The sequence below is a fragment of the Hippocampus zosterae genome, chromosome 2 (assembly GCF_025434085.1).
Source record: "Hippocampus zosterae strain Florida chromosome 2, ASM2543408v3, whole genome shotgun sequence".
Classification (NCBI taxonomy): domain Eukaryota; kingdom Metazoa; phylum Chordata; class Actinopteri; order Syngnathiformes; family Syngnathidae; genus Hippocampus; species Hippocampus zosterae.
The window spans coordinates 26,297,514-26,321,244 of record NC_067452.1 but is presented as its reverse complement, the minus strand read 5'-3'; the positions used below and the strand labels follow the sequence as shown (position 1 = coordinate 26,321,244).

The window sequence follows — 23,731 nt, the reverse complement described above, 5'->3', positions numbered from 1 at the left end:
TATTCTGGCCATCTGCTGGATGTTGTTCAAAGAGGAGATACGCAGGCCCAGAAGAAGTCAGACTAAAAAAAGAAGTGAAGAAATTGGCTAGTATTCTCTACTATTCTCATGCTGAGGCTGCAAAAATCTCCGAACCACGGCAATGATGCTTCGCGTTATTTGTTTCTGTTTTTTAATCCAGGATGGTGCCAAATAAAAAGGTCTCTTCTGCCCTGACCTCACAGTGTCACAAAGCTTGGCTGCTCCGAAGTTTTTTTGTGCTTGGGCACGGCCACCTTTTCGGTGTAACATCATTCAAATCTGCAGGGTTATCTGTCAGGTGCACTTTGCTTCAGGCGGAGCAAGCATTGTGTGTCAGCTACGAGGGGCATTTGCGCGCGGCCTTTATTTGCAGAGCAATTTCATCCTGCCCGCCTGCGTGGAGGATTGAGCTCGCAGTCTCGTTTCGCCTTCAAATGTAGCAAATCAGTACAGTCGCCCCCTTTGACACCAAATGCAGCACGATTATAGAGTCGATGCAGCCTTAATAAGCTAAATAATGAGGGAATTGCAGAACTACCCCAGCGCCATTATGGCCCAACAATAACGCAAGGAGAGCGTAAACCAGTGTAGGGCAGAAGGTAGGCGGCGAGGAAATAATGAGGCTACTGTGGAAGTAATGTCGTCTCTATTGTACGCCTGTGTAAAAGGCTGATTCTTAGCACGCACAGCAATAAGCCAGTCGGAGGCTTCTGGAAGAATAGTGCACAGAGCGGTGCTCTCGCTCGCTACTTCACCCCGCTCGCCGCCTTTCTTTCTGTGCTCGTCTCAGTGACAGCCAGCGACGGCGGTGGCTGGCAGCGCCTGGCGTCTTCAAGGCGAGGGATGAGCTGCAGGTGTGCCAAACTTGTAAACAGGCGCAAATTACGCATTTTTTCCGACCCGTGGCAATGAGGTCACAGAATAATTGCTGTTTTGTCCTGGGTGATGCGTCAGCATTGAGGCGGAGGAGGATTTGGCTTAACGTGATCACAAACATATTTTGGCTGCACACGTCTACGAGCCCTGCAGCTGATATTGCGCCTAGCATCTGAATCGGCCACATCAGAGCTGTTCAAACACCACCGATGGAAAGATGAGGAAGTATCGATATGCAATCGTCATTTCCATTCAAGCTGGTGATTGAGACAGTCGTGCTCGTGCCCACTCTGTGGACGGTGGAATTCAATAAATGGCATTCGCGACCTTGAGAGGGCCATCCAGGGCTCGACTGCTGTGACTTTGTAGACACATTAAAACTGACAAACGGTTTGGCCGCACATGCAACACAACACAGGTGCATAATTCAACAGCCGTGCATGTGTGGCACTGAAAGAGCGCTCGGCGGTTGCCCCTTGGCAGGATTGCATCCAGGTGGCAAGCTATGAATGTGGACCTCTGTGAGGCTCCATAGAGCCGCGAGTGTCTGCACACAATTCAATACATTCTTCCAAACTGATGCTTTTCATCGTACACATGTGTAGTAGATGACCTTTGACCCTTTCCATGCATCTTCAGCTACTTCCTTCAATACGTTGCACTTTGTTTAAGTAGACCAAGCATAAGCAGTAGTTTTTTTTTATTTATTTTTTTTACGAGTCGTTAATATTGATTGGCGCCAGCGCCAAGAGCAGCCCGCCTGGCTCAATCTTAGTAACAGCGTTCCATTATATGGCGGACGACAGCCACGTTAGCCGCATGTCTTCCATACAGTGGCGCATGCAGCAAGTTATCAAATTGATGGTGACTCAAATTGATTTGGATAATGAAGGTCGCTGCACTTTGAAATATAACGGCCACTTATTGTAATTACTGCCGCAATTACCAAGGTCATCGCCACAGAAACAAAGGCCTGAAGTTCTCCTGCCAAAGATGAGCTTTTTTATTTACTGATGAGTGCAGTTCTTTGTGGGTAAACATCAAAAAGTCATGTCAGACATACAACAAATAAGCGCTTAGAATCCTGTTTGACTTCAATCCCCCCCACACTCCCCTGCCTTGGCCCCATCCCTCCCACCTCACGCCTTCTCCTGGCTGCCTCGCTGATGGCTGTCAACATCGCGATTCAGACGTACTCAACACCTTGGTTGCAGCGCCGGCGGGCACAAATATGTTTTACACAGAACATCTTTGAAAAAAGCAAAAGTGACTTATGCGCTGCTGTCAGGTGCCGTGGCTGTTTCCTTGCTGCGCTGCCTTCTCGCTATCTGTCAGAATCAAATACTATTGGAGCGTGTTTCCTTTCACACAGTTGAGCCTCCAATGAAACCCGTGGCCTTTGTTTGGCCCGCACCAAGCGGGAGGATGACCTCAGCTCTGAAACAATAAAGGGCCTGTAATGGCCCCTCCAGAGGCACGCCAGGGGGGAGGGGCTATAAAACTTTTCTCTTCTCTAACGCACTGCAAATTGATGCCGTAAAGTGGCCATCTCATTTGGGAGATACACCGCTTATAAAACAAGTGAGTGCACAGACAAGTTTGTGTGTTGCTACAAAGGGACAAACCAAATAGTTTGCATTCGACAGCGACTTGTGGCTTTCAACGTTGTACGAATAGTGGCAGTGGGTAGTCGTAAGGGGGCTGAGGCTTGGCAAACTGCTAAGAGGATCAAATATGGAAGCACAACAAAAGCTGTGTCACAAGACCCCCCGCCCCCCTCCCCACCCACCGCCTTTACCTCTAACCTCCTGTTACCACGACAGCATCACAAAGGCAGCCCATAATAACACAAAGAACAAAACGGCGGACAGATGTAGGTATTGTCATGCAGAGTACACACCACCCCTCCAAAGGCTCCCACACCAGCCTGGCCTCGTCTGAAAAAGAGCAACTGCGGCACTGCCACCGAGATGAGATGGCCATGACGGTCAGGGAGCAGGTTGTCTTGAGTCAACAACAGAGTCAGATGTTTCTGTGCCCACAAGACTTTTACTTTGAAAGTGTGTGCTAAAATGCAGATGCAAATGAGCACCCATCTACTGTTCACATTCACAAGTTTATTTCGAGCGTGGTGGTCAGTTGGATACTTTGACTTGACTCTCACCTAATCATTTTTTTACTTGAAAGGCCTAAATGGATGCCACCTGGATGTCATGGCTGTAGTTGAATTCGGACAGATCTGCACTGCACCTTAACTTATTTGAACCAATGTGTGGCGGGACATCAGTGTTCAATTGCCTTGTCGTGGTAATGACTCAAGAGCGGGGGCGTCGCAGAGCTCCCTTAAATTAGCAGAGGATTTAATCTAATTGTGAAAGTCATTTGCTCCAACCGTCCGCATGTTAAATCCCCTCGTGCGACAGTCTAGACGGAATTCTCTTGTTGGGTACTGATAATAGTAGGGCAAATGTAGAGTGGCTGCCCAGTCTGTGGCCTGTGTGTGCGAGGTGCTTTTTTAATTTTTTTGTTTATTTTTATTTTTTAAGGAATCCATATGATTTAAGTTTATTCCTGATTATAGAGTCGGGAGAGAGGTGGCAAGGAGAAGGTAGGGGGAAGGACCCAAGCAGGTTAAATAGCAGCAACACAAATAATCACACATTTCAAGCACTCCTCAGCAAATCAGACAAATGCCTTGGTGAAAAGAGGGCCATTGCTGGCGTAATTTGGTTGTCATCTTCCTACACTTAGGGCATCCTCTTCAATAAAACCTGTTGATTGCCTGCGGCACGGCAGCACTTCCTGGGGAACACCCACAGGGAACACTGTGTATCAAAAGAGGACAGACAATCTGTCCTGATACAAAGGAGCTGCAACACCTTGATGTTGACTTTAATCTTCACCAGAAAAAAAAAAACGTGTTCATCCATAGGCATAGCACCTTGCATGAAATGTGGAAATCAGCTTACGACTTGATATTTTATGAGCGCTTGTATGTACGGTGCAAGGTGAGAAGTGATATACGCAAGTGTGTTCTAATAAAGATGAACCTCCTGCACACAGACACTCGCAGGCAGCTGGGCTTAAGGCATAACTCCTTTTTTATGTCATTCAATTTAGCTGCCGCTGGTCCACATGATCAACGACAAACCTGAAGGCGTGTGCACTGTGTCAACGCTCAAGCCCACCACCTTAGATGATTCCTCAAAGAGGATCATTTTCCTGCTTTTACTGAGCATTTGTTTACACAGTCCCACTGGGAGTAAATGGTTACCTATACCTTGTACTGCATGTAAACAGCAGGCCCATTTGAGTGCCTGTGAAAAATAATAATCACAACAATAATAATATATGAAGGGCATGAAGGGCAAAATTTGGATTCATAACTTGTGTGATGCTGCACATTGATGTCTCATAGATGATACGAGCTATTAGCGTAGCCCAACTCTTTGTGTCCTATTCATGATGGCTTTAAAACAATAGAGAAAAAAAAATCCACTAAAAAGCAAAAAGCACATGTTTTGTGCAGAGTACTGCTGGACTCCATTCTGATTCCAAATTTTATAAGATGTCGCATGAGCCTCAAGGGGTTGTGCGGGCTTCCCGCAGCCTAGACCGTCCATGCTCATCGAGTACGTATATGGGCAACATTCATTTCAATATTCATCTCCATGAATATTTTCCTCTGTTTTGTGTGAGAAATAAGGTGGAAATCACAAACAGGTTCTCGGGGTGGATGAGTGTTGGGGGTTGGCTCTGGAAAATGTGCGTGGTGGGAAGACAAATCATGGCGTTACCTCAGGTGAAAAATATTGTTGCTTTGCTTAAAAGTGCATAGAAGGCGAGCCACGTTATTAGAATGTTTAAATATTAATTCTTCTGCCGGCTCGTAAAGACGATGGAAGCCAACACTCTCACTACTTTGTTTTCCCTCCGTGCCGCTGCCGCAATCTCACTGTGCTCGCCCTCCTGCGGGGGAAACGCCATTTGCACTTGGGGGGTAACATTACGGCATGCGAGTTAACGTGTTTGTGGTGGAAGCTTGGCGATATTACAGCAGGTTGTCACAGGACCGGATGGGCGCGTTAACACCTGACACCCCAACAACCTGCACCTCATGTGTCACATGCTGAGAGCAGGCTAATTGCTAACCACACGCACGGCTGTGCATGTGTGTCGTGCGCTGGTTTCTATGGAGACATCACAAATTCGAAAGTTTCCGAGATGTGGCGCATTTTAGAAAAGAAGCACTCATCCAAAAACTGTTCCAAAGAAACAGCTGTGACATATAGAGGTGGCAAAAGTAAGTACGTAAGAGGAAGTAAAGCTACTTGTGTTAAATTATAGTCAAAGTACTGAGTCAAATTAGTTATTTCAGAATATGAGTACATTTACACAAAATAACTAAATGCACAAAAAGCTTATTACCTTTGGCTTTGTCTTTTACGTCATCAAAAGAACGCGTTTTACAAATTAACAAATGCCGAATGAAAAAATGATGACAACTGCCAAAAATTGATTCTTTCTGTCTGTTTAGTTTTTTTTTTCTTTTTCAAATAAGAATTTTCAAATGCCATAAGCTGGTGGTTTTCAGTTGGCACAACACATTTGGAGTGGCATGGCTCAGATCACTGGTACATTGGTCGTTTCCCAACCCATAAGTTGGTGGTTTGATCCCATCGCAACCGCGTCGTAGTGTCCTCGAGCAAAATACTGAACCCCCCCAGCTGCTCCTGATGCTATGTCATCGGTAGGTGAATGAAGTACCGTAACAGTGTAAAGCGCTTCGAGTCTCCCAGGTAGAAAATCCTTTCAAATTATGGGACTAAAAATAAAAAGCTGTCAGAAGAATAATTACATCCAATCATGTAATATGTAAAAAAAATAAAATACATATACTTGAGTACAATCATAAGTATTTGGACTCTGGCACTTCCCATCAATGGATATGCACTCCTCAGCGAGTCCCAAACAGGCAACAATGTGGCCGACAAAATGCGGCTATGGATCCATGTTGACTCTGACACGGAGAAGACAACGGATCGCAACCGAGGCCGCGTCCATGAACGTCTCACTGCTGTTCCTGCCAAGCCCCGCCACGCGTTGAAGTCAATGATGCGGGAGTGGCGAAACACAAGTTGGCTGCAGCGCCACTCTAAAAGCTCATCAGGCACGGCCTCCGTTCGTAGGAAATAGCTTATTCATGACAACGCCAGACACGGTGAAGGTAATTACTGACATCTAGGTGGCCTCGCAAATGTTTAAACCTACAAGTGCTGCCAGAGCACATGAATAATGCAGCGTCATTTGCATCTACATCTTTTAAGTGTGCTTTATTCGGAAAAAAACTAACATGGGCCGCGATTAAATTTTGATGAGCGATAGCTGAGAGCAAGCGTGCTTGTGTGGACAAGTATATGCGTATGTTTGCCGCATCCTTGTTTCTAGAAATTACTTAAACAGGTGATAAAGGAGACAGTAGAGGTGAGAGGAATAGCCAATAAATAATAATAATGCAGGAGTGGTACAGCGGTGTCAGCTGTGCCATCAAACAGGTTTGGTGCCGTGCGCCGTGGTTTCGACAACAAACACATGTTTTTACAGCTCTTTGAATAATAATGAGGAAAACAAAAAGCTGAGGGTTAAGTGCTGGAGAAGGCTGTTATTTGACAGAAGAATTACTCCAGGCTTACCTGCTTTGGATACAGCAGGTGCACAAGGAGGAGGACCCCAAAAAAGAAGAGGAGAGGTAAATTAGTGAGCACAGTAGCTTCATGTCACTCCAACATGTATTGCAAAAAACATGATACCACAGCATGATATTGTCTTCAGGATCCTGTGTTTGGCTGATAAATGGACCTTACCCCTCCCTCTTTGTTAAATAAACCATACATCACTGGCTTGCTCTGCTCGGCCGCGCCGGGGGCCGCAGAGGTGACACAGAGCAGGGGGTGAGGAGGAGGTGCATGGTGGGTATTTTTAAACTGTGGTTGCAAACAAAGAGCACCCCCCACCCTCCGCAACCCCCACACCCACTTCTGCCCGGAGGATCACCTAGCACCCTCCTGCCCCACTTTTCCCACGCTAACCTCCGGCCTCATTTGCATCCCCCCACCCAGCGACACCGCCATTATTTTCAGGTGAGCTGTTCCGTATAAAAGACGCGGCTTAAGGATGTGTCACTGTGCACATTAATGTGCATGTGAGGTGAAGTCTCCAGGTCCATCAGTGTGCATATACACCCCTGCCCATTATTCGTCCCCCTCCCTCCACCCCCCGCCCCAGGCTCTTAATTACGACTGACTGGCACCAGACACAATCGCGCCCTTGATTCGTCTGCTCCCCCCCCCCCCTACTGCCGCCATCGCCACCCAACAGCCCACGCTTACCCGATTCATTTCCCAGCAGCCCGAGGAGCCGCCTGTTTCAGCATTGTAACTCTTGACAAACAAACACCTTGCTAAATTTTACGCGCGGGCAAAATCAGGAGCTCTGTGCGCAACAAAGATTTGCATGCGATTGGGTGAAACTGATCAGAAACTACATTTATACAAACTTCTCCATGAGCGACCATGTCCGTACCCATCAAGACTTGATGGAACTGCGTTAGCTCGCCATGAACACGATGCTGCACTTCCTCAAAGAGACAGCAAGCCAACAAAAGTCATGCAGGATCTCTTTTCTCCACCTTCACTTGACCTCCAGAGAGTTCATTGGCAGCACCGCACCCTCGCTCTGACATGAGAGAAAAGATAGTGGCGCTTCCTTTAGCACACATGAAAAAAAAAATCACCAACTTAATGTGGCGAGCGTCTTTGAAGTTAAAGGGAAGGAAGTGGGACGCCACTTGAGACACCAGAGGTAATCGTCCAAGGCGGCGACAAGCCTGATGTCACGGCAAAAGGGGGAGCGCATGCATAGGCCTCATTTCACAAATAAATGAGTTCCAAACCAAAAAGAAGTAAAGCTTTTCCAGTTAACACATCGTGGAAGACGATCGAATCCATTACGCCTTGGGGGGTCTTATCAGCGGATACACCTCCATTTTATTTCATTTATGAATTACAAGCAAAGATGCCAATATATATTATTAATTCTCTGCTGTTCCTTGGGCTCCGGCTGCTGCAGCGGCGGCGAGCTGCGGATGTTGGTGGCGGTGTAATTACGTTCTAGCCGGGCAGCCATCCGTTTCCTTTCAAAAATTTACAGGATTCTTAATCATGTTGCTCATTTGGGTGCACGGTGGCGGTGATGGCGAAACACAAACAGGGGGGCATGTCTGCTTGCACGGGAACACCTGCTTAGCATTGATAGCAGATGTCACCCAGTGAACTGAGGAAGGGGAAAGTGCGGCGAGGAGGGGGGGAGGTGGAATTAAAAACGCAAGCATCACCAACTTCTTATTATTTACTGACTCTGAAAATGAACTACTGGAATGGGAAAAGGAGAATCCTGGCAAACGTCAGGCAAGCGGGCCCTCCTAATTGTGCCGCCGCCACCGCCAAGTGAGGGCGGCATCGGGAGGCTTCTTGTAACTTCCTCTCCGAGCTACTTTGCTCTCGTCTTATATTTCTATCCGTTTGCATCAGTCTTTGCTGCATTATTCATTTGCATTACAGCTCTGGATGCTAATTAAGCCTTGCCTAGGATGCCATTGTCTTTATACGAAATGTGCATATTTTAGACGGTGAAATGCAGAACGCCACATTTGGAACCAGCAAGACAAGTCGCTATGGAACCCCCGCTATAGGCTCAGCTAGGCTACAACAGCCTGAAGAGTCAGAGAAACATCGACAGGCATATTTGACACACACGCAGAGGGCCTGCTGACAAACTGAGGACCTTGATGCGTCCACCTATCAGGAAGATAACAAAAGACGAGAGTCAAGGAATTCGGGAGGAAGAGAACAGGGGGTTGAGAGGTGAGCTCCGTAACACATTCACAGACACAAGAAAGCGGACAAATCCTGAAAAGAAAAGGTCATTCTAATTTGGTCATTGCAAGTGAAAGCATATACTGTATCAACAATTGTTGTTTTTAGGTAAACTGTACTGCGCAACTCTGTACAAGATTGCAGTGGCTAAGCGCAATACTCCAATGTAGTGGTTGATTGAAAAAAAAAAAGCAACTCACTGCAACGACTCGCTGTATTGAAGCACGCTAACGTTGTGTGTCGATAAGGGAGCTTCCGTGCGTGAAAAGGAAGAAAGACAAAAGATGGTGAGGTGTGATGGAGAGGATGAGCGCTGCCTTTAACGCCCATCTGGCTCAGAGATGTAATAAAAGTGACGTATTGATTCCTTGGAATTTACGAATGCCTGTTTCATAAACTGCATTTCCAAAGCCGTGGCCTCTTTAGAGGCCCGTCATTTTTCCTCAGAATGGATCAATTATGTGCCCACGTAATCCTGTTACCTGAGGAACCCTGGCATACTTCACAGGTTTCGCTCGCATTATGCGCACATAAATTCACTCAAGGCTTTTTTTTTGGTTTATTTGTTTTTTGTGTGTGAGTGTATTCCACAAACCCCATCTACCCCCCTGCCCCACTCTAATGCTGTACTAATTTTAGCGATGCCCCCGCCCCCGATTTTCCCTCTCCGTCTTTCTCAGTGGCTTTGCACCAGGCTTTTCCCTACACGTCTGTGCTTTGTTGTCACTGTACAGGCAGCTCTTTCACCTAAGCGCCATCATCCCATCACATCCCATCCCTGTGAACTCCGGCAGAAAAATATGTTTGAATCGTAGGGAGACACTTAGGGTAGCATTTTATCTGATAAATCCACGGTTGTCTCCACACTGCGCCTCAGGCCATAAACAAGGTACAGTTTTTAATACGACACACGAGAGGCTTCCTCCATCTGCTGCGTGCGAATCAAAGCGCAGCTACACATCTGTTCCACGAGTCAGGCGACTACAGCCATTATAATAATATTATCTCTTATATCCAGTTGGCAGAAACACTTATAATCCTAAAATCACAACAGGTACTCCACGGAGATCAGAAAAAGAATTTCAAAATGGTTTCAAAAATGGATGGAATCAAAAATAAAATGGCTCGATCAGGGACAGTCTCAAACCAGTTTTAGTGTCAGCGATGTTTTTCAATCATCTGCAACAACATTCGGCCTCCTTTGGAACATGGCCCACACTTCCAAAGCGTTTGACCGTACAACGACCATCGATGAGTGCATTTTGCAGCACATTTCCACTAACACGTTTCTTCCTCGGATATAGCAATTATATTTAAACATTTGTGACAAAATTACAAATTGGCTTGCATCATTTTAAACGATCAATATTCTGTCATGTTCATTTTAAAGGAAATGTTTTATGTTTGCATAATTGATGAACATATTGAATTTAAAAAAAATAATTCCAAAGTCAAAAAACAACGACGCAATGATTATGGTTTGTATGCCCTATGAGACACTTGGAAGGCCGGCTACTACGTTGGAAAGAGGAGCTTTTGACCTCCAGTATGTCGACAGACCGGGCATGACTCAACACATGGCTGAGGCAGGAAAAGCCTCCTTGGCCAAAAGCGGTCACGGATCAGCGCAGCATGAGTGTAAATGTTGGACGAAGATGGCGGCCTGTCAGGTGGAACACAAATGTATGTACGCGTGCAAGCTCAACCTCGGGTCATCTGTTTTACTATCTATGCGGAACCAAGAGCGTGGTATTGAGGAAAAGGGGTGGGTTGGGGACTGGGTACTCAATGGGAGTGAGAGCAAAAAAAAAAAAAAAAAAAATCAGCCCTCGATCTTATTTTCCACACTTGGGCGAGCTACAAGCAGCTCAGTTACACTACACTTGCAGTGAACAATCAGTCTGGCAAAGGTTCACAAAACAGCGAAATACCTTGTCACTTACTGGCTGACCTGCTTCAAGGATGAGGAGGGAGGGAGCGGCGGGCTCGGAGAGGGCCTGACAACATGAAATAATCGGCAAGGACCTTTGCTGCGGATGAAGGAAAACGCCACTACTTACACATTCTACTTACTCACATGGAATATATCCCTGACACCAAGTTACATTTGTGACATCTCTGCTTCAGTTTTTTTAGTTATGGTATTGATTGTCCTGCCTTAAGGGGAAATTCAATGTAAACTTTGCTGTAGATATTTTGTGTTGCATGCCGCACCCGTAGAACCACATCACAAACATGCATGCAGTGTTTCAGCATGTGGGGGGGTTGAGGATGGTGCCTTGCTCAAGGGCATCTCAGTAGTAGTGTACAACTGCCCCCCCCAAACCCAATGTATCATTCGCAACAAAACGCAAGTCGGCACGGAGTTTTAAAAAAAGAAAGTGAGGACGCTCAGGTTTCACTCATGAAGAAATTTCCGATTCACTTTCTTTCCCACCACACTCTGCCGTAACGACTACCGTAACGACTGTCCCCCTTCCACCCCCCTCACATACCACACAATAAACACAAGCGCCATACTGCCGGCACAAACACCCGTCATAAGAAGTGTGACTCTAGAGGAACTTTCTGCAGCCAATTTTTTTTCCCCCAAGATGGTGGAAAGGTTTGGCTCGCTGTCTCGTTCCTGATCCGACATTCCAGCACCGCCAACTATAATGATGTACAATGACAGGTAATTACTAGGGGTAGTGAACATGAGAGGTCCAGATCAGCAGTATCTGTGAAGGTTCTGGAAAGTCTGAGTGGGAACTGAGGATTGCAGCCAACATCCCGAACGGTGCTCCCATCACAGTCCGTACGGAAAAAAAATTCAGAGCCACCAGCTACATATTGTGTTTTCCTTGACTTTCATTGCAATGTGAAGAAGCAAATTTTGGGTCTTGTGTGTGCCACGTGCACCAGACTCCAATTTTCAAATAACTTCTGAGTTTTTGGGGGGCGATTGTGTGTAGCAAATAGTTTCTGTATTTAGCCAACAGCTTCACCTGCATGCCCTGTGTGTGTGTGTGTGTGTGTGTGTGCGCGTTACTGCAATGATCCTCACCTTACACCCCCTCCCCCCCCACACACACACAGACACACCATAAATTACCTCATCAGTGACTGAAATTAACACAAATTCTTGCAGGCAATTTGACAATTTCTAATGTTAATTAGCTTCTTCCCTTTACTTTTAAACTGTGTTGCACCTGTTTAGGTGGTGGAGTGTGTGCGTGCGTGCGCTGCGTGCGCGTGTGCGCATGTGTCTTTGCCGGCACTGCCGCCGCATTTAATCACAATTTTAATTAAGCATGTTGGTAGATGTGTGAGAGAGAGGCAATTATAATGCAGATGAATGATGATTTTGCCGCATTAAATGGTTTTGTTTCTTCGTTAGGTTGATTGCATAAACAGTGCTCACTTCTTATCTGCTGTAATTTTGTAACTGTTTTGCCAAGGGAGGGGGAAAACACCAAGTTCTTTGCATTCTTTGATCCGGTTAACACTTTAATTACCACAGCAAGAGGAAGAGGATTTACGATCTTTCTTCCTAAAACAATTAGAGTCGTGCCTTGTCAATCATTCTGAGGGTTTTGTTGCGGGGTGTGGGGCTTTGACCTTAAACGTTAACCAATCAAAGTCTTCCACTCTCCAGCACAGATGGGTTCCGCTGGCACCGGCTCCCAATCTTTATGTGCTCGTCAAAGTAACACTGGGTTCCACAACGGCGCCTTCGCCCGCCTTTACTGCTCTGGAATTTAGCTTTGAAATTTATGTAAAAACAAAGGCAAACCGCTATGGCGTGTTTCCTGAAGACGCCAGCGCCTTCTTTTTTTTTTTCTTTTTTTTAGTTTATATGGGATCGTTTTTCCCTGAAGAGCTGCAAGTGGCAGCCAGCCTTCTTTTTCCTACTTTCTTTGAAAGGGTAACTTTTACAAAATCAGAGAGAGTGTAAACTGTATGTGGACCTGCCCAAAAACATGGTCAGAAAAAAAACTCCCAGAATCCCTCTGTGTGTTCTGTCCAATGACTCCCCCTCACCCCCGTACCCCCAAAACAACACTCATTCTCTAATCCCACTGAGCGCTGCTTTCAGTTTGTCCAGAGAGCATGCAGGGGACAGTCCAGACACACTCACAGACAAACCCGCGCACACACACACACACACGCACACACACACACACACACACACGCACACACACACACACGCATGCACGCGCGCGCAAACACGCACACGCACAAGCGCATGCATGCTCACACAAAATCGTGTGGCTGCATCTGACACACAAACATACACTCACACACACACACACACACATACATACTCTCTAAAACGTTCCCTTCCGTCACCCTGAAGTGGATCCCACAGGACGGAACTCCTTTCTGAATATTAGCAGTGAGTGGCTGGAGGTAAACAGAGCATTAAATCCTGCAAAAGAGGCCAATATGTGCACGGGACAATGGCCCGGCCCGGCATCTCTGAGCCTTTGTTCTGAGCTTAACAAAACTCTGCCGTCACACTGCTTTACCTCAATGCTGGCCTGTCGAAACGGCCATCAAGCCGTCAGCCTGCAAAGCTGAGGGCGGGGTGCGACAGTGGGGTGAGGCGGGCGATTGGGAAGAAGAGGATGTTGAAGACAGGGGAAGATGAAGGTGCTGCACAAAGTCGTGAGAAGATGAAGAAGCCAAAGACTACGCAGAGGAAAGGAAACCGTTAAATTATTTGCAAACAGGTGGTGGGAGGATGGGGGGAAGGGGGTTGAAATTAAAAACATAATCACCCTCGACTCTCCCACACAAATGTTAAGAGCAATATATGACAGCAACAAAGGGTGTGTGAGACTGAGTCTGTGGGGGAGGGTTCTGTGACGTGGAACTGGAGCAGCCAGATTCACTAAAAGTTTCATCGCAAAATCCTTATCTGCTTCCCTCTGAGGGCCATGGTGAGGTTCAGAAGATGTGTGAGTGTGTGTGTGTGTGTGTGTGTTCAGAAAGAGAGAGAGAGAGAGAGAGAGAGAAAGGGAAAGCCATGCCAACACTTTAAATAAACTATGTAAGCATCTGCCATTTTATGATTGACAGAAAAAAGAACGAATGTGAATTACTGTCTGCCTCTTCGTGCCAGTCCTGTGACTGTCTGGTGACCAGTCTAGTTTCGTCTTCAGCTGCAGTCTGCTGCAATAGACACTGAAAAGGGAAGCGGTATAAACCGGACTGATGGACGTTAAAATACAATGATTGAGCTACTTGATTTCATTTTTGTTGTATTTTCACCAGGTGAAAGTATCACAAGGGTAATGCATGTTAATGATTATCATGCACACACACGGAGTGACATCACAACCAATTAGTGTTGCTGCAGATCAGGACTGACATATAAACCGCCCAATGACTGTATGACCAGACTAATTTGCATGAGGTGGAAGGGCGGAGGCACACAAGCCCCAAATTGACGGAAGTAATGGACTCTGCGAAGGTGAAACACATTTGTCCGGGCAAAAACAGACCTCCTAAAAGATATAGCCCAACATTGGGCAATGTAAATGACTATTAATAGTACAGCATAAAGAAGGCTGCTGTAAAGGTAGCACAAGTGAATATTTCATGACTTTAATTACTGAAAAGTCATTGCCAGTCACTGCAGCTAATCAGCAGACATAATTTTAGCCAAACTGTGATTGGTGCTTCAGGAGTTTGCAGCCAAATTGCATATATATGTATGTGTGTATATATATATATATACACAGAGCGAGAGCGAGAGAGAGAGCGAGAGCGAGAGCGAGAGCGAGAGCGAGAGCGAGAGCGAGAGCGAGAGCGAGAGAGAGAGAGAGAGAGAGAGAGAGAGAGAGAGAGAGAGAGAGAGAGAGAGCAGTTCTTAGCTGAAAAGGAATTGTATTCCTCAATTAGGGGCCAACACACTGAAAGGCTGTATCACATTTAGTTTGGTGTCTAGTGTGAGAGACATGAAATAAATGGCGTCATCAGAACGCAGCGTCCTAACGGGACAATAAAATGACCCCAAATCCAGCATGTATGGAGAAGCATCACTGTTGAGAGGGAGTAAAGTCGTAAGAATAACACAGGGCAATTTATCTGCGGAATGCCGGGCGATAAGGACATGGCTTCCCTTGGTAGGGGGTGGATATAGACTGGGGGGGGGGGGGGGCTTGCATATGGACACGGGGTAGCACTTGCTGAGACACACGGAAGTCAAACTTTTAGCCTTGACTGTTGGTGAAAAAATACCGAGATTAGTGACTCCAAACCAGTTGACTGTTGCACATTACTGTATCATGAGGTCTCATCAGGTATCCTGAAGGTAATGATCAAATTTCCCTTGCTCGGTCCCAAAATGTATTAATTCCAAACAAAGTTACCTTCGGTCATCTAGTTATGCAAGTGATGTATCGTGGCAGGCAGATCAATGAACTGCTCTTCCACTCGGTGGCAATTACATTTTCCACTTTTTGTGAATGGAAAATGTGTGGCGGAGTGCCAGGAGATTTCTCATCATGTGAAACGTGACTTGGCTCGTTAAAGGTTGTGAACCACTGGCACAGGTGGCGTCCGTGCCTTCCCCGATCTTGACGATACCGCTGCAATTAACTCACACAACCTACAAGTCATCGTGCGTGAGACGTCAAACTGACTAACAGATGAGTCTGCGTCGCTGGCTTGGCCACACAAACACCAAACGGTGGCCTCACGGCATCAAACATGTTGCGTTGAAACGCGCTTCCTCTGAGGTGTAACCTGAAAGTGCAGACGTCTCCTCTGCCGTGTCAGTTTGAGCCGCCTGTCAGAACAGCGGTGGACAGGCCTGTCGGCGTGATTATCCCCCCGCTACCTGAGGAGGTGTTTGTTTGACATCTGCCGCTGACAGCAGCGGGACATTTGGCGTTGAGGGGAGGGGGCTCCCTATCCAGTCAGAACCTATTAACACGTAAATTCACCTCTCAGACTTTTTACCACGCTCGACTTTGCTCTCCATGTCCATGCGCTGTGCCACTGCTGACATTTAAAGCAAAGGGTGCCGCCTCCCTTAAATCCACGTTTCATCTCTCCTTGACTCACTCTTGCCAGAGGTTAAATGTATGTTTGAATAACAGAGAGGCCGCATGTAATTTCTGACCATTTCCTCTTTAGGCTGCAACCTCCGGTTAGCGGGCCGCTTGATCAGTGGCGAGATGAAAGCAAGAGGAATGTGTGCAGCTGCAAAACGACCTAATTTTGTTAATCTCACTTGGCAATCGGCCGCAATTAAAGCAAGATAACACATTTGAATTCCATGTGAGGGCACGGAGCGGCGCAGGCGAGCCCTCGTTAGAAAAAGGTAACGAGGGGGGCACACTGAGGTGCCGGTGAATAATGGAGCAAAGTGATCCCGCTTCAAATGGCATGTTCTATCAACGTGTTAAAGGTAGTTTGTGTGTGTGTGTGTGTGTGTGTGGGGGGGGGGGGGCGCTCACTTCCACATATTACTAGGCCTTCATTCGACGGCTCACTTATTGATTGGTGCATGGGCTGCTGACCTTGCCTCGAGTGATGCCGACAATCAAATATTGTGTCTTTGTGCGTGTGTGTGTGTGGATGATGTTCCAAATGTGTCTGCACAAAGGTGCCAACTCTACAGTCGCCACAGGCAGAGAGACAGCACCGGGGAAAAAAAATATTTCTCTAATGGGCAATTGAGGTGATTATGTTTTACTCAGAAAATGTGGCGATGGTGCATGCACCTTTTAGCGTCTCCGTCAATGGAAATTTGGTAAGTAAGCTGCAGAATCAGACAAAATATTTGGCTTGGCTTTTGACATTGATTAAATTCTGTCAGGGGAGGCCCGATGGTCGACTAGTTAGCGCCCTAACAGTGCGGAGGTCGTGTGTTCGATTCTGGCTCCGGCCTTCCTGTGTGGAGAAGGCATGTTGTCCCCGTGCCTGTGTGAGTTTCCTCCGGGTACTCTGGTTACCTCCCACGTTCCAAAAACATGCATGCCAGGTTCATGGAACACTCTAAATTGTCCCTAGGTGTGAGTGTGAGCCTGGATGGTTGTTCGTCTCTGTGTGCCCTGTGATTGGCTGGCAACCAGTTCAGAGTGTACCCCGCCTATGGCCCGAAGACAGCTGGGATAGGCTCCAGCACACCCGTGACCCTTGTGAGGATAAGCGGATCAGAAAATGGAGAGACGGATGGATAAATTCTGTCGGTTCGGTAACCATCTCAACTAAAAAAAGTACCATAGGTGTGTGAACATGTGGAGAATCACATGGAGGACGTGCCACAGTAGCAGAGTGAAAACAAACGGCAGGATGAGCCGGGCCGGATGGGCCCCATAAAGACTTGTCACTTGACTCAAATGAGGCGTGATATTTGCGAATGCATTGTCGTGCCGCGTTGAGGCATTAAAGATGGCGTGCGTACACAAGCATGCAGGTATTTGCCAGACCACTGAGGTCTACAATTGTGTTTGTTTTTGTTACTAAGAAAGAAAGACGGGAGGGAAGGCATGAAATGAAGTCAGGCGGGCAAAGCGGACACATCGATAACATGTCAAGTGGCTCAAGAATCCTAACATGAGAAGCAGCAGCCTAGTAGTGCGCCCGCCGTGGTCACAGCGACCGAATGTGATCTCAACTGCAAATGTCCCGGCTGGTTCTCACCCAGCCGTCACTTTCCCCAGTTCTGGCACTGACTCCATGTGTATGTGCGTGTTTGAAGACCCTCACACCCCCTTTTCAAGAGCAACGCCCTCCCCGCCTACCCGCCGACACCAGCCACCCTGTCCCTCTAAAGCAGGGGTTAATATCATGGCTGCCTGGTAAGGCATTATCCAGAACCTTTTCAGAACAAAAGCCCCCTTTTGCAAACAGAGTCTTTCTCCTTCAAGCACCCCCCCCCCCACTCAGTGTCCAAAGGTGTTTGCTGAAGTAAATCTGCCTAAATCCTGCGCAGCTTGGCCAGGAGGTGGAGGGGGAGGGAAGGTGTACCGATAATCCTTCTTCTTAACCAAAAAGGGGGAAAAAAAGTTCTGTGTGAGGAAAAGAAAGGGTAAAAAGAAATCCATATCACATGCCGCCCCCCACCCCGCATCCCAAATCTCCCCATCTTTGCTGAAGATTTGCATCCATCCCGCCTGGGAGGTGCACGATAAAGATATCAGTTACACAAGGAGCTTGTGAGACACCTGCCTGTGTTTGCAGGTCACAAACTTTCGCAGGCAAGAACGAGACGACACCTGCTCACGGATGCACAAGCCCGCCGCTTCTTCTCAAGAAGTGCCAGTGTCCACGAATAGTGCGAGCACGCCATCTCGTAACACTATCTGTGTGTCAGGAGGGGCCCGGGCCCCCGCGAAAGGAGGGAGGCTATAAAAGGCTTGTAACCAGGGGACCGGCAACAAACAAGCACAAACAGCCCAGTTATTTCTCTCCAGCAGCCACCCCTTCCTCCCTCATCTTCCTCCCTCGCCCCCCCCCCTTTTCATCTCGGCCCCCTTTCTGATGCTGAATGCAAATGTGCAGCCCTGATGCTGGCGGCGAGAGGGGCTGAATTGTGATTAAGAGGGAGAAGAAGAAGCAGCAGAAGAGGAGCTCCTTTCTTTGTTCTCCCCCCGGGGGATGTTTACCAGGAGAGACGCGGCGGATCAGATATGAAAGGCATTCAGGTCAGCATTGATGTGAGCCAAAGTGAAATGGTACCTAAGGCATTCCGAAGACCCGCCGTGTCAGGGGTCTGGCCCGCCGGTGCCTCTGCGAGTGTGTGTTCGCTGGCCGCCAGGCGGAGGGGGGAAATAAAAAAAAAAAAAGAAACGTCTCCACACAAGCGCGGCGGTCGAGGACACGAAAAAGAAATAAATAAAAATGGGAAAGAAATAAAATAAAATACATCAGGAAATGTTTTTCTTGGCTATTTTGGAGAATGATGAGGAGGGATGAAAAGGTTCTATCCAATGTCCAGGGTGCAGGAGATGATCATTAGTGTGTGTGTGTGTGTGTGTGTGTGTGTGTGCGTGTGTGTGTGTGTGTGTGTGTGTGTGTGTGTGTGTGTGTGTGTGTGTGTGTGTGTGTGTGTGTGTGTGTGTGCGCGCGCATGTTTTTTTTTTTTTTGTGTGCCCACAGCCACAAGCCACACTATTTGCTTTTATGTGTCTTGTCAAAGGTGTATGCAACTGTGCATGTCTGTGTACACTTGCTGCTCAACTGGGACACATATCAGAGATGATGATGAAGACAAAATAATAGCTCTGAAAATTATGAAATGACAAAATATCAAATAAAAAAAGCGTAAATTTTTAAATGACAAGAATGGGGGCGGGGGATGGAGGGGCGTGGAAGAAGACGACCGTCACACTGGTGCACTCGACTCTCACTCAGAAAATATATTTATAAATGTGTATATATTTTTAGATTTGTAGTTCGAAGCCACAGGCGAAGGAAGAACAAATCCAAAGCAGTCACACTGGTAGTGATGGGACAGATCTGACCTCCTATTCGGCCTGTTTGTGCTTGCCACGCGCTGCTTATTTAGACTCCTGCACCAGGCTGAGGTGTGAGAACACGCCTTGCCGCATTTATGTGGACCAAAAGCCGCCACGCCACAGCGGCCCCCAGAACATCTCGTCGTAATTATTTCACTTGCTCAAACAGAATAATCCCTTCAACACGGACGCGCCGTGAAACAGTTCTCTGCACAGAAGAAGCCATCAGAAGTGGAAGGCTGCACACAATTGGCGACCCGTATGGGAATGGCGGCGCTGAATGGTGCGGCGGACAACCCCCCGCCATTATTGACGGTATAAACATGTAAATGAAACACATTACCGCTGACAATCAATTGTCCGTGAGCGGCCTGTGAAACCTCCTCCTTCCCTCCCCCTGTACCTTGAGGAGGAGGGGGATGCACCTTCTCTGACTCCCACATGCCCCCCCCCCCTTCCCAAATGCTCATGGTTCTCTCCCACAGAACTTTAAAAAGACTGCGGAATAATAGCAATGGACAAATTGTTTGGACTGGCACAAATGTGGCATTGTGTTACATTCAATGTGTGTGCACGCGCACGCACACACATACACACACACACACACACACACGCTGTAATTTAGACTGCATGTAAAGTGCGTTACTGGGCTGCAGCTGTTATGTAATCTGAGTACAGTTCCGAGGAAACATCCTGACACTCAAAGGTTAGAGGTCATGTAGTGAAATCAGAAATGGTTCAGATGAGGGTAATGCAGGATTTAAAAGTGGGAATACATAAAACCTGGCTTATCACAAGATTTGCCGTTGTCTGGTGGGAAATTCAACCGAGATTACAAGCGCACTTTGGTTCAGCGTCAGATCCGAAGAGCCGCACCTGGCCAAGGGAAAAATTTCGCTGTGCGTTCATGTTACTTGGGAATATTTTGTTGGTGTGCAGACATGCAGGACGAAGTGATGAGCTGTGGTTTAATATCACATGACACACTGGCCAGAGAGCGCTACCGTGTGCCACCTCCAGCCCTGAAGGCCAACAGTCATCTGGATGAGAATGTCATCGCTTGGACAACTTAGTGAGCAAAGGCCTCATTAATACTAATTGGCTGGATGGCTAGAAAAACGATCACGTTCACCACAAACAGGAAAAATAAATGAAAAAGAACTCATGGACAGAGAGTCACATCCCAACCGCTGCAAGATTTCACAATCACGTTTCGGGTCTGATTAGTGAGTAAAGTCTCTCAGGAGGCTCGCGAAACCGGCCCGCTTAGCCCTCCGCTGCCGACAGGGAGAGGACGGCGAGAGCGGCCAAGCCTCAATAAGACTCAACATTCCCAAAGGGGTGTTGGGGGGGTTCGGAAGGGGAGGGGGGGGGGCATCAAGCAGGGAACGACATGTCATATATTATTTTCATGCAAACTATTTCCACTATTTTCACAGCCTATTTAAATATCTGAGCTCTTCCATGACATGTGAAAATTAATTTTAATATTTTTGTACATTTGGGGGGTGGTTCATTTCTTTTTGTAAACAGGTGCTGCTGAACAATCTCTCACTAGGCTTTTCTATTTTATTTTTATTTTTTTATAAATGAATATTTTAAGCTCAGCTGCTGCTTTTCAGAACAGGAATAATTTGTCTGCCGACCATCGATCCAGCAAATCAATAAATGAAATCTGATACGTATAAAGAATCCGTGGGGGAACTGCTTTAAAAATATGATACACATATAACAACTCGGTCGTAGATTAAACAAAAATGCAAAGCTCGCCTGAGCAGCTGCATGGCAGCCTTCATGTTTCACACACAGGCGCGCGCGCGCGCGCGCGCGCATATTCTCACGCAAGCACGTACACACGCACTGTGCGTACGCGTGGAATAATCAGGAATAACGGGGCCAGGAAATGTCACAGCACATTTGCCTCTTGTGGGAAAGAGTGCACTCAAATGGATAAAGAAAAGCGATAAATGTGCACCTCCAGCGCGCCAATTAGTGTCCGAGTTTAGATGACAAGTCCTGTATTTCTAACCGTCAACGTCCACGAACGCACGCGATGAACTGTGCGTGACTTTTTGTGTCAGACGTATTTATTTTTAAAATAAAAGAAGACAAAACAAATGCCAAGAGTGCCGTAGATGTAAAATCCAACACCAACACGCGCACCGGAGCAAAAATGGAGTCGCAGGGTCGCGCGTGTCCTGGGATCAGCCACAACCGGCTGACCGTTACACCCCTCATTCGGCCTCAGCACTCCCCCACAGGACGGGTTCGTCCCAGCCAGGAGGCCCGTCGGCACCCGACACAACTTTCCAACATCCTCAAGTTTGCTCGTCGCTCGCTCAACAACGCACCCCGAAAGACACACACGCACACAAGACTGCAAACACGCTTCGTGTTTGTCGCCGAGTAACGGTCCGGACTGGGGTGCTCAGCGGGCTGGGACTTGATCAGCAGGGCAAGCTCCGGCGGACGGTCTCTTACCGTTTTTCCGTCTCGGGTTGGCCTGTTTTCGCCGCTTGCACCGGGGCCCATCCGCCATCATCTCCTGCCTCATTTAGAAGTGCGCGTGTGGGCTCAGACGGCAGCTCGCATGGACCCCAACGCGTGGATTCAGCTTGTCGTCTGACTCTGACGGGACACACACACACACACACACACACACACACACACCAGCACGCACAAGGACAAGAACCACGGCGCCGTTAGCCAAGACGTCCGCACAAACTAACTTTGGTGTACACAATGACAAAATAATCATGACAATAAAAATAAATGCTCTGGATAATTTTGAAATCATCACGACAGGAAGTGATGATAAATTAATAGTAGACGCCTTTGTGCTTAAACCTTTCAATAAATTCGTTTGAATGCGAAAAGTTAGTCAGTTTTGTTTTATTTATTTGAGTTGTGGCTGTTAAAAGTAACAGCGAGTTGGCGTTGGGGCTTCAAACTCGACAATGAGGAGCAAAAACAACTTCATAAATCTCATTTCAGGCCATTTAAAAAAAAATCTGAGCTCCACGGGCGTGCACACACGTACACAATTCTCAGCCATGCAGGAAAAGTACAACGGAACTTTGAACAAATTGCTGCCACTGAATTATTGGGGCGCGCACATGCTTTCCGAAATTCCAGATCAATTACAATCACGCAAATGAAAATGTGCAAAAGAAAACGTGGTTGCGGACGCGCTGAATGTGTGAATTGCGCACGACAAATGCTGAAAGATTGTCGCGGGAGCAGCTGATCAAATATGTACGGATAAGTTGAAAACGACAAGAGGTCGTGCGTGTCACTTGTTTTGCAGTTTGGCACGAGTGGACACCAAGTGGACCGACCGGGCGGACCAGCGTCGTCTGGTCGTCTCGGAGCACAGCGGTGCTGCGCCGAACAAAACGCCGGGCAAAGAGCGCCCGGTACAGGCTACGAGGAGACTCCACCGGCCGCCTCTGCGCATGCATGGATTTTTTTTCCCTCCTCCAAACCAACTCATCCACCTGCGCAGGTAAGTTCCGAGTGAGGCGCGAGCGCGTAGAAGTGGGGAATGTCAGTTTGGAGTGCGAACAAAATAGGGAGAGTGCGAGGAACGTACCTGCTTGTTGTGAAGGGAACAAACAGTGGTGTTGGTCCGATGACACCGGAGCGCGGTGGTGAGCGGATTCCGGTCCAGCGGTGATAATAAAGCCTTAGAAATAAAGCCTGCTAGTGGTTGGGAGGAGGGAGGGAGCGCGCGTCCTGCTCGGGCAGGTTTACAACTGATGTCTTACACCCACTCCAGGAAACAAACCTGGGTCGGGACTGACGTGTTCCGCCTCTTCTAATGACATTTTTTTTCTTTCCACCTCCTTTTCTTTGCAGTGCACACGGAGGAGAAGCCCCCTGAAACGCACGCCACCTATCTTCACGGGAGGGGATAATTGAGGGGAGCCAAACGTGAGCATCTTCTGGCTTCAACTTATTTTTTTTTTATTTCCTCCACACCAACCGCCGCCCCCCCCCCTTCCACCCCGACACGCTCTTGTTGCCCCCTCCTGCTCTTCTCGCTTTCTCCATCCTCCTCTTTTGCACAGTGAAACCAACTATGTCCACGCGGAGTTTGTGTGTGAGTGTAACGCGTGTGAGCGTGTGTGCGCGGGGAGAAACTTGGAAGATCGTCCACGGCGGCCGCAGTTGCACGTAAGGATTTGTATTTCCAAATTTGTATTTACACTTGGTATTTTAAGGCATAACTGTGCGTGTTCTAAGTCCGCTTCATTGATCGCAAACTGTTGGATGATCGCCAAAATGTGCACTTAGTCATTTTATCTGTAAAATGGAAGTGTAGCGATTAGTGCGCTTATTTATTGAATTTAGCACCAACACATACGCGGATTTGTTGTGAGTGAATAATGATGTTTCAGGGAAATTGGTGACGAAAAGTAAAACCGTTTCACTCTGAATTTC

The 23,731-nt window shown here is 47.4% G+C and overlaps 1 protein-coding gene and 1 long non-coding RNA gene across 4 annotated transcripts in view; one reads left to right on the top strand and one right to left on the bottom strand.

The window, feature by feature from the left end:
• zeb2b (zinc finger E-box binding homeobox 2b) overlaps window positions 1–21,916 on the bottom strand; it is a 55,308-nt gene extending 33,392 nt beyond the window's left edge. For 2 of the 3 annotated variants that reach the window (XM_052057837.1, XM_052057839.1), the window contains exon 1: window positions 21,770–21,909. In XM_052057837.1, coding sequence (XP_051913797.1) covers window positions 21,770–21,842 — 73 coding nt within the window. In that variant the 5' untranslated portion in view covers window positions 21,843–21,909. Of the gene's footprint in view, window positions 1–21,769 lie in introns of all 3 variants that reach the window. The other variant, XM_052057838.1, reaches the window with a different exon arrangement.
• Window positions 21,913–23,465, top strand: LOC127595913 (uncharacterized). Its single transcript, XR_007961350.1, has 3 exons — window positions 21,913–22,793; window positions 23,147–23,221; window positions 23,359–23,465. It is a non-coding gene; the product is annotated as an uncharacterized LOC127595913 (long non-coding RNA).
• The last annotated feature ends 266 nt before the right edge of the window (window positions 23,466–23,731 follow it).